Raw genomic sequence first — 12,088 nt, forward strand, 5'->3', positions numbered from 1 at the left:
CCAGAGGGCAGAGAGTAGAGATACGGTCCCGTTCTCTATCCTAGGAGTGTACACTTGTTCACTACCCCTCACATATGTACTTAAAACATATTGAATTGGTGTAAGCAGGGGCTAGGGAGTTTCTTACACCGGTCCATTCATTTTACATCCATGAGGAGGAGTGAACGAGTGCACACTTCGAGAAGAAGTGTAGACAGTGAGAGAAGGGTAGAGAATGGGGTCCCTCCATCCCGCTCTCCCTCGCTCTGTCTGCAATCACTTCTCCTTGCAGTGGTGCGCGAAGGGAAACTTCAGACCTCTTGGCCATTCAACTGAGCAGAAGAGTGAGCACTGCCCTGATCCGTGTGCCAGTCCTTCTTAAATCGGCTGTGTGTGTGTGTGTGTGTGTGCGTGGGGCGAGGGCAGGTTAGACAAGGACTGACTATGTGGTATAGTGTAGCAGTGTGACACCTTATTGTGGAGCAGATTGATTAAAGCACAAGAGCGCAGAATACAGCATATAATCTGTGGGCTTTCTTCCTTCATTCATAGCTAGTATTTCTCATTGACACAGCTCAGGTGTGGGCATTAGGGAGGTGCATATCACTGCGATAGACCAGCGTCCTGTCCAGGGGGTGTACTTGTACATCAAGCTGCCTCACGCTACAGAAACAGGAGATAAGCTCCGCCCTATGGGCTGTTCTGGCTCGGACAAGGTTACTGTATCACTCGAGTGACGCAGCGGTCTTCGATCCCGGGCTGGGTCGCAGCCGGCCGCAACCGGGAGACCCATGACGATACGCACAATGGACCCAGCGTCGTTCGGGTTAGGGGAGGGTTTGGCTGGATTCCGGGTTAAGCGAGCAGTGTGTCAAGAAGCAGTGCGGCTTGGCAGGGTTGTGTTTCGGAGGACGCATGGCTCTCGACCTTCTTCTCTTCCGAGTCCGTACGGGAGTTGCAGCGATGGGACAAGACTATAACTACCAACTGGATATCACGAAATTGGGGAGAAAATGGGGTAAAAAGTTTAAAAAATAATCGGGGGAGAAGTGCCTTGGTCAGGGAGGTGACCAAGAACCCGATGGTCACTCTGACAGAGCTCCAGAGTTCCTCTGTGGAGATGGGAGAACCTTCCAGAAGGACAACCATCTCTGCAGCACTCCACCAATCAGGCCTTTATGGTAGAGTGGCCAGACGGAAGCCACGCCTCAGTAAAAGGCACATGACAGTCCACTTGGAGCTTGCCAAAAGGCACCTAAAGGACTCTCAGACCATGAGAAACAAGATTGAACTCTTTGGCCTGAATGCCAAGCATCACGTCTGGAGGAAACCTGGCACCATCCCTACGGTGAAGCATGGTGGTGGCAGCGTCATGCTGTGGGGATGTTTTTCAGTGACAGGGACTGGGAGACTAGTCAGGATGGAGGGCAAGATGAACGGAGAAAAGTACAGAGAGATTCTTGATGAAAACCTGCCCCAGAGCGCTCAGGACCTCAGACTGGGGCGAAGGTTCACCTTCCAACAGGACAACGACCCCAAGCACACAGCCAAGACAACGCAGGAGTGGCTTCGGACAAGTCTCTGAATGTCCTTGAGTGGCCCAGCCAGAGCCACCAATTGAACCCGATATAACATTTCTGGAGAGACCTGAAAATAGCTGTGCAGCAATGATCCCCATCCAACCTGACAGGGCTTGAGAGGATCTGCAGAGATGAATGGGAGAAACTCCTCAAATACAGGTGTGCCAAGCTTGTAGCGTCATATCCAAGAAGACTCTAAGCTGTAATCGCTGCCAAAGGTGCTTCAAACTGAGTAAAGGGTCTGAATAGTTATGTAAAGGTGATATTTCGGAGGGGGGTTTATATAAATTTGCAAAAATTTATAAAAACCTGTTTTTGCTTTGTCACTATGGGGTATTATGTGTAGATTGATGAGGATTTTTTATGTATTTAATAAATTTTAGAATAAGGCTGTAACGTAACAAAATATGGAAAAATTCCAAATGCACTGCATAGTGCTTTTAAAGACACTTTTTAAAGACCCAAAGACGGGTAGCCTGCTTGTGTCACTGGGATTATTTAGCTTGGGATAAAAAAATATGTTGTTTCAACATAAGAAAGTCAATGAAGCGAAAAAGCTGTGAGAATGAGATGGTTGGTGACAAGCGCTGGTGGTGATGACAACGCTGCAGAAACATGGGTTGTGTTCGAATACCCATACTAACATACTGTATACTACATACTTAATGAGTATATACTACATACTATATACTATTAGTTCATTTTAGTATACTGTAAACAAACGGTATCCTTTCAGTTGAGCATGCTAGCACTACGCCGGTCTACCGGAAATTGATGCTGTTGCTATGCAACCTCTTGCTAGCTTGTTAGCATAACAAATTACTAGCTAGACATTTTACGACTTCAGGTGTGTTCGTAAATTCAATCTGGAGTGCCAGAGTGAGCTCTGAGCATTCGTAAATTCAGAGCATTGTCAGATTGTCCATTCGTAAATTCTGAGCGTTTCCCCTCTCTGAGCGTTCAGAGCGCACACTGGCCGAGGAGTAGGGTTGATCCATGCGTTCTGACCTCACAACTGCAGTCAAGCACACTCGCCCTAGCAGAGCTGGTTAGGCTGTTTTCATGTTAACCAGAGCGTTGCTGACTGTACCTGTGCTGCTGGCAACAATTTAATTATGCTTTTTTGCCAACGTTTCCTGACACCGGCCACATTCAATGGGTGTTGAGCATTCGTAAATTAATCAGTTATTCTGTGCTCTGGCACACTCAGACGAGAGTGCTCTGAAAGTAGTAGATAGAGTAGATAGCCAGAGCGAATTTATGTTTATTGAGAACGCACAACGACTATCCCACTTAGCTAAGAATGACGTGAATAATGAAGTCAATAAACGTTGGGTAGTTAGATAGCATATAGTTAATATACTGGCAACTTCGATGTATTAACTAACGAGGTAGCTAGCTAACATACCGGTACCTACTGCTGTAATGATATGCTATGCGGTTCGTAAGGATAGCGTAGCCAACACATTGTCAGCCAACATAACGTGTACCGTAACTTATTTGAAAAGTCATTACTTTATTACATTGCTCAACATTTTCTTAACCTTTGTCATAATTAGTTAAAGCAATTAATTTGTATCCGCTCTCCTCGGACTTCGGCTGCATATTTTCCGCCATCTTCTTCAAATTTGAAAACATTCAGAAGCCACGCCCATTTTCTGAAGAATTGCATTATGGGCCCTAAAAGCACGGAAATACGTCCACTGCTTGTATACTTCATATTTTGGCAAATGTAGTACGACATCCGGGAACTTTTGGCATACTAACTCTTTCCATACTATGACCAATAAGCATACCACATATTCAAGTTACCTCACAAATAGTACGGTTAGTGCGGTTAGTCTGAGTATTCGAACACAGCTATGGTAAATTGGAGAAAGTAGGTTACTGCATACTGATAGTTTCCCGCCCTCAGAATAGTTAATGACGGTAAAGTGTCCATAAGAACTGACCCTGGAACTGTATGTAAACAACACACCAACAGCATTGAGGGTAGACGGGAACAAGAAGAGGTTACAGCTACAAACCTCTACAGTGAGGGAGTTCACGTTTCAGCTTCGTGCAACAATAACAATGATAAGACACCCTGGGCCTGTTCGAATCGTACCCAGCCATCACCATGTCTTAAGACGTCTTGAGACACAGGTGAGGGCTGGGTACGATACTTCTAAAATAAATCCATCCTCACCTCCTTCCTTCCTTGAAGTGATCACATATCTGATTGGACAGGTGAAACTCAGGGTTCTATAACACAGTCTAACAATCTACATTGTGTCAGATCAGTGATTGCCTCAAGGAAGGAAGGAAGGAAGGCTGTATTTCTCAGCATTCTGGTTGGTTCTCTGTTTCTCTGCAGTGAAATCGAAGAAGGGGTGATGGACCGTGACTTCTGCTAAAGCCCTGAAACTGTGCAGATCCAGCAAGGTGACATCACTATGCACTGAAATATGAAATATAGTCAACAAACCCCCTAAAAACAATGGAGACGTTTCTATTCTTAGTAATCAGAGACAGGACGTCAAAGTAACGGAGATCTGAGTCCAGTGAAGTGAGTACAGGACACAGACAATATATTTTAGAGCACAACTCATCTACTTACTTACCCCAAAAAAGCACTTGACAAAACTATGTGTCAAAACACACCCAAAGGCTGACAAAAATACTAAAAAGCAGGCGTCAAAACACACTCAAAGGCTTTAGTACTAAACCAGCCAAGCTCTAAAGCTTTTTGAAAAGGAGAATTAAGAAGTACAGTACTAAAGCCCATATGATGCTTTTACCACCCCTGTCTCATACAGTGGCATCTTTATTCAGTGATTCTGTAGTATGTTTATGATATGATTATTATTATTAATGATATTATTATATGGTAATTAATTTACTATCAGTGGTAGTAGTGCAATCTTTTTAGGTGAGAGGGCGAAAAGAAAAATGTAAAGTGTGTACCAACATATTAAGCCAATTTAATTATCACTATAGAATATCCATTAAAAAATGCATCCTCCAAATCACTGTCAATCGTGAATGATAATTCTTCATGTTTTACCGGTGAAACATCCAAACTGCATCAATTTGCCGATTATTTGATTGATCTCAATCAGTTTCATGGAAATATGCATTTAGATCATCTTGAATTACTGTTTCGTGAGTGTATTAGACAGATGGTGTTAGCCTTTCTTGTATTTTGTTTCAATCAAAGCATCTATGTTGCATATATCTTTGACTATTCGGCTTCAGCTAACCATCCTAAAATCTCATTAGAAATGAGGATGTGTTTTTAGTGTAGCAGTAACGTTATAGCCCTACTATGCTATGGTATTATATTCGGTTCTGTTATGTAACATGCAAATGAATCATTATGTGATCTTGCAAGACATTGATTCTTTGATCCAAGTTTACTAAACAAGCACCATCGTGAGAAGGATAATCTTCTATTTGTAATAATGATAATAATAATAATAATAATAAGTGATGAATATGACTATTATAGGCGTAGGCAACAGATCTTGATGAAATGTCATTTTAATCTAAAGGACTGAAAGGACATTTTAAGTGACAGTGCTGAAATGACAGCGCCAGGATCGCGCATTGATGTTAATTAAAGACGTTGAACCAACTTGTGGTGATAAAGGATAGTTGATGGATAGCTCTGCCATTCGGACAGTTCAGTAACAAACAACAATCATTTGCAGTAGGCCTATAGCATAATAGGCCTACGACTACGTGGTATAGCTGTTTGTAGTCTATAGCCTAATGTAAATACAAATACATATAGCTTAATTTCATTGCACTGTTTGCGAGGAGAGCTTTATTGCGAGTAGGCATTTCATTGCATTGAATACAGTGGGGGGAAAAAGTATTTAGTCAGCCACCAATTGTGCAAGTTCTCCCACTTAAAAAGATGAGAGAGGCCTGTCATTTTCATCATAGGTACACGTCAACTATGACAGACAAAATGAGGAAAAAAATTCCAGAAAATCACATTGTAGGATTTTTAATGAATTTATTTGCAATTTATGGTGGAAAATAAGTATTTGGTCAATAACAAAAGTTTCTCAATACTTTGTTATATTCCCTTTGTTGGCAATGACAAAGGTCAAACGTTTTCTGTAGGTCTTCACAAGGTTTTCACACACTGTTGCTGGTATTTTGGCCCATTCCTCCATGCAGATCTCCTCTAGAGCAGTGATGTTTTGGGGCTGTCGCTGGGCAACACAGACTTTCAACTCCCTCCAAAGATTTTCTATGGGGTTGAGATCTGGAGACTGGCTAGGCCACTCCAGGACCTTGAAATGCTTCTTACGAAGCCACTCCTTCGTTGCCCGGGCGGTGTGTTTGGGATCATTGTCATGCTGAAAGACCCAGCCACATTTCATCTTCAATGCCCTTGCTGATGGAAGGAGGTTTTCACTCAAAATCTCACGATACATGGCCCCATTCATTCTTTCCTTTAACGGATCAGTCGTCCTGGTCCCTTTGCAGAAAAACAGCCCCAAAGCATGATGTTTCCACCCCCATGCTTCACATTAGGTATGGTGTTCTTTGGATGCAACTCAGCATTCTTTGTCCTCCAAACGACGAGTTGAGTTTTTACCAAAAAGTTATATTTTGGTTTCATCTGACCATATGACATTCTCCCAATCCTCTTCTGGATCATCCAAATGCACTCTAGCAAACTTCAGACGGGCCTGGACATGTACTGGCTTAAGCAGGGGGACACGTCTGGCACTGCAGGATTTGAGTCCCTGGCGGCGTAGTGTGTTACTGATGGTAGGCTTTGTTACTTTGGTCCCAGCTCTCTGCAGGTCATTCACTAGGTCCCCCCGTGTGGTTCTGGGATTTTTGCTCACCGTTCTTGTGATCATTTTGACCCCACGGGGTGAGATCTTGCATGGAGCCCCAGATCGAGGGAGATTATCAGTTGTCTTGTATGTCTTCCATTTCCTAATAATTGCTCCCACAGTTGATTTCTTCAAACCAAGCTGCTTACCTATTGCAGATTCAGTCTTCCCAGCCTGGTGCAGGTCTACAATGTTGTTTCTGGTGTCCTTTGACAGCTCTTTGGTCTTGGCCATAGTGGAGTTTGGAGTGTGACTGTTTGAGGTTGTGGACAGGTGTCTTTTATACTGATAACAAGTTCAAACAGGTGCCATTAATACAGGTAATGAGTGGAGGACAGAGGAGCCTCTTAAAGAAGAAGTTACAGGTCTGTGAGAGCCAGAAATCTTGCTTGTTTGTAGGTGACCAAATACTTATTTTCCACCATAATTTGCAAATCAATTCATTAAAAATCCTACAATGTGATTTTCTGGATTTTCTTTCTCATTTTGTCTGTCATAGTTGACGTGTATCTATTATGAAAATGACAGGCCTCTCTCATCTTTTTAAGTGGGAGAACTTGCACAATTGGTGGCTGACTAAATACTTTTTTCCCCACTGTAGCTAACATGCTGTATCATAAATAAGCTTTGATTTGATTAGCTTGAACACATGGTTCCAATATACAGTGGGGAGAACAAGTATTTGATACACTGCCGATTTTGCAGGTTTTCCTACTTACAAAGCATGTAGAGGTCTGTAATTTTTATCATAGGTACAGTTCAACTGTGAGAGACGGAATCTAAAACAAAAATCCAGAAAATCACATTGTATGATTTTTAAGTAATTCATTTGCATGTTATTGCATGACATAAGTATTTGATCACCTACCAACCAGTAAGAATTCCGGCTCTCACAGACCTGTTCGTTTTTCTTTAAGAAGCCCTCCTGTTCTCCACTCATTACCTGTATTAACTGCACCTGTTTGAACTCATTACCTGTATAAAAGACACCTGTCCACACACTCAATCAAACAGACTCCAACCTCTCCACAATGGCCAAGACCAGAGAGCTGTGTAAGGACATCAGGGATAAAATTGTAGACCTGCACAAGGCTGGGATGGGCTACAGGACAATAGGCAAGCAGCTTGGTGAGAAGGCAACAACTGTTGGCGCAATTATTAGAAAATGGAAGAAGTTCAAGATGACGGTCAATCACCCTCGGTCTGGGGCTCCATGCAAGATCTCACCTCGTGGGGCATCAATGATCATGAGGAAGGTGAGGGATCAGCCCAGAACTACACAGCAGGACCTGGTCAATGACCTGAAGAGAGCTGGGACCACAGTCTCAAAGAAAACCATTAGTAACACACTACGCCATCATGGATTAAAATCCTGCAGCGCACGCAAGGTCCCCCTGCTCAAGCCAGCGCGTGTCCAGGCCCGTCTGAAGTTTGCCAATGACCATCTGGATGATCCAGAGGAGGAATGGGAGAAGGTCATGTGGTCTGATGAGACAAAAATAGAGCTTTTTGGTCTAAACTCCACTCGCCGTGTTTGGAGGAAGAAGAAGGATGAGTACAACCCCAAGAACACCATCCCAACCGTGAAGCATGGAGGTGGAAACATCATTCTTTGGGGATGCTTTTCTGCAAAGGGGACAGGACGACTGCATCGTATTGAGGGGAGGATGGATGGGGCCATGTATCGCGAGATCTTGGCCAACAACCTCCTTCCCTCAGTAAGAGCATTGAAGATGGGTCGTGGCTGGGTGTTCCAGCATGACAACGACCCGAAACACACAGCCAGGGCAACTAAGGAGTGGCTCCGTAAGAAGCATCTCAAGGACCTGGAGTGGCCTAGCTAGTCTCCAGACCTGAACCCAATAGAAAATCTTTGGAGGGAGCTGAATGTCCGTATTGCCCAGCGACAGCCCCGAAACCTGAAGGATCTGGAGAAGGTCTGTATGGAGGAGTGGGCCAAAATCCCTGCTGCAGTGTGTGCAAACCTGGTCAAGACCTACGGGAAAAGTATGATCTCTGTAATTGCAAACAAAGGTTTCTGTACCAAATATTAAGTTCTGCTTTTCTGATGTATCAAATACTTATGCCATGCAATAAAATGCAAATTAATTACTTAAAAATCATACAATGTGATTTTCTGGATTTTTGTTTTAGATTCCGTCTCTCACAGTTGAAGTGTCCCTATGATAAAAATTACAGACCTCTTCATGCTTTGTAAGTAGGAAAACCTGCAAAATCGGCAGTGTATCAAATACTTGTTCTCCCCACTGTACCTTATTACAGAATAAAAGAAAACAGAGAAGTGAACTATCAATTCATAGAATGTATTTGCATAGATTAAAAATGCTATCAAATCAATTGACCAAGTAGTGAACATAAACCATCACAGGGGCATTTTAGGTGTCCTCAGCAAAACGGCGTCGCCGTAACCAAGTGGTCACATATCGTTCTGGGTTCCACTGTGCAAGAGGGGTCCGTGGAGTTTTATGAACATCCTTAAGGCCAAATTCAACGTTCTGATTGGCCAAAGTGGTCACGACTCTGATGGGCCTCCGCAGTGCACACAGGTAGCCTAATAGTTATTTATCATTCTTGCCACCACCGGAGAGAAGACAGGGAAGAAACCACCATTTATCTACCTCTAGGCTGCTATACATATTTATTTGGTTTGTCATAATTTTTCTTTGACTTTTTGTGGTAATTAAATATAATTTATTAGAATACATTTTCCAGAAATAGTTTTACAGCTCAGTGTATTCTCGAATCAAATTGAAAAAAGTGAGGGAGCGCCGCTCCTCCGCGCTCCAGCAGCACTACACCCGTTTACTATGACACTTCTATAGGTGAATGTTGCATTAATATAGTACTGAAATACTGCTGGAGGTATCTATCGCCATTTGGAAGGGGGGGAAGGTATACAGTGCATTCTGAAAGTATTCAGACCCCTTGACCTTTTCCAAAATTTTTTACGTTACAGCCTTATTCTAAAATTGATTAAATTGTTTTTTCCCCCTCATCAATCTACACACAATACCCGGTATTGACAAAGCAAAAACAGGTTTCAGACCCTTAACTCAGTACTTTGTTGAAGCACCTTTGGCAGCGATTACAGCCTTGAGTCTTCTTGGGTATGATGCTACAAGCTTGGCACACCTGTATTTGGGGAGTTTCTCCCATTCTTCTTTGCAAATCCTCTCAAACTCTGTCAGGTTGGATGGGGAGCGTCGCTGCAAAGCTATTTTCAGGTCTCTCCAGAGATGTTAGATCGGTTCAAATCCGGGCTCTGGCTGGGCCACTCAAGGACATTCAGAGACTCTACCATAAAAGCCTGATTAGTGGAGTGCTGCAGAGATGGTTGTCCTTCTGGAAGGTTCTCCCATTTCCACAGAGGAACTCCGGAGCTCTGTTAGAATGACCATCGGGTTCTTGGTCACCTCCCTGACCTAGGCCCTTCTCCCCTGATTGCTCAGTTTGGCCGGGTGGCCAGCTCTAGGAAGAGTCTTGGTGGTTCCAAACTTCTACCATTTAAGAATGATGGAGGCCCCTGTGTTCTTGGGGACCTTCAATGCTGCAGAAGTTTTTTGGTACCCTTCCTCAGATCTGTGCCTCGACAGAATCCTGTCTCGGAGCTCTACAGACAATTCCTTCGAACTCATGGTTTGGTTTTTGCTCTGACATGCACTGTCAACTGTGGGACCTTTTATAGACAATTGTGTGCCATTCCAAATCATGTCCAATCAATTGAATTTACCACAGGTGGACTCCAATCAAGTTGTAAAAACATCTCAAGGATGATCAATGGAAACAGGATGCACTTGAGCTCAATTTCGAGTCTCATAACAAAGGGTCTGAATACTTAAGGTATTTCTATTTTTTATTTTTAATACATTTGCAAAATATTCTCAAAAACTGTTTTCACTTTGTCATTATGGGGTATTGTGTGTAGATTGGGGTGGGGAACAATTAATCAATTTTAGAATAAGGCTGAACGTAACAAAATGTGGAAAAAGTCAAGGGGTCTAAATACTTTCTGAATGCACTGTATATAAACATAGCATAGACACATACCAATGACTACATACAGTGTCATATAGCATATGAACATACAGTATATTATAATACAGCAGAGAAAGGGGGAATGTGAAATAGAACAATAAAGAGGCCTCTAAACCACTGGCACTGACACACACATACACACACACACACACACACACACACACACAAAGAGGGATCTTGAGAGCCTTTGTTCAGAATGACCATAGATGGATGTCAGGTGTGTGCTATCCTGGTATCTCTTCCTACTGCTCCATTACATTGGATCAATACACTCCCTTCCAGTTAACCCCCAAAAATAGGACTTCGATTACAGCAAAATCTACCTTATCAATTGATAGGCTAATGACTGTAGAACGTTGCTAAAACCACTGGCAACATTTTAATCGAAATCAAATGGTGGAGCCTTGAGCTATGGGGAAATACACCCAGACAGTCTGTTCTGTCGAGGAACAAACAACTGGTTTCTGTATGCCACCATCTGAATGGCCAGTGGTGCATTTGATATGATGGGTCTCCCCCAAAATACCACGACCGACCGAGAGATACAATGCTCTATCGGAATCATAGTATCCTGTGTCTATAGTGAGGGGTACGTGTACAAGAACGATACAGAAGATGATTCTGTATTATAATGTTGTAGACTAGCCTATAGGCTACGTGTCTGGGCTGACCAGGTAGACAACAATAAAGGTTATTGCAGGTTGACAATGTCTTATTATGCTATTTACCCAGACACCTAAAAACAATGCAAACACTGTCTTTTATGTCTGCCACAGTTAGGTTAGAGAATTTAAGAGCGTTTTGGTACTAAAACCAAAGTATGACCCGTAAAAACCATAGGGTCCGTCTTTAAATGGTCTGCAAACAGTACTTATTTGTCTTAACGAACAAAAACCAGATAAGAAGAACCAACCGACAGAACTAACGTTATTTCCCTTCCTCGAAAGCTCTTACCTCGGCACACAGCTTGGTGAAGAGCGGTCCACTTCCCAGGTGGCGTATAGGTTCATGTGGACAGGGCGATTCGAGGTGATCGTGACCGGTTTGGAGGGTTGCAAGTGCGGGGAGGGGGCACCTCCAGTCCGCGGGAGCCCTCCTCGCTCCGACATCCTGGAGGTAGGTTAGCTTAAAGGGTTTCAAACGAAGGGGTATAATAGTATTTCTTCTTTCCCCTCTGCCTCTTCGTCGCAAAAACCTACCGTGTGCCTGTCTAGGCTACGCGTAAAAATGTTCGTCTGTGCAATCAAAAGTGAATCCGTATCTTCTATACTATAGAATAACTATTATTTTGGTCGTACTAAATTGTAACATTACCGTCAATTTCCTTTCTTTCAGAGAGCACAGCGAGCTAACCCTCTTTCTCTCTCTCAACTTGTCTCTAGCCTGGTGCAGGAAGCAGAACATTTCTCCACCAAGGCAAGTCGCACAATCAGAGAAGAAGAGGCGAAGCGAGAGGGTTTACTCCCCCAAAAATCTGTCCACGAAAAGAAGACCACGAAGTGAATAATTTTTGTATAGAGGTCAATGAGTGTCGCATTTGGTCAACAACAAAACAATATTGCTAATTATTTGACCGAATATAACTTCTGTAATGGTTGGGTTGTTACAAATGCACTGATATAAGTGGACCAC

General features: G+C 43.1%; 1 protein-coding gene across 1 annotated transcript in view; it reads right to left on the reverse strand.

Annotated features, from left to right (window-relative positions):
- The window catches only part of LOC121572459 (phosphofurin acidic cluster sorting protein 1-like), a 70,730-nt gene extending 58,866 nt beyond the window's left edge, over positions 1-11,864 (reverse strand). Inside the window, exon 1 of the mRNA XM_045222069.1 lies at positions 11,411-11,864. Within this exon, the coding sequence (XP_045078004.1) occupies positions 11,411-11,565 (155 nt within the window). The 5' untranslated portion in view covers positions 11,566-11,864. The remainder of the gene's footprint in view (positions 1-11,410) is intronic.
- Between the last annotated feature and the right edge of the window lie 224 nt (positions 11,865-12,088).

This window comes from Coregonus clupeaformis, chromosome 8 (assembly GCF_020615455.1).
Source record: "Coregonus clupeaformis isolate EN_2021a chromosome 8, ASM2061545v1, whole genome shotgun sequence".
In the NCBI taxonomy this organism is placed as follows: domain Eukaryota; kingdom Metazoa; phylum Chordata; class Actinopteri; order Salmoniformes; family Salmonidae; genus Coregonus; species Coregonus clupeaformis.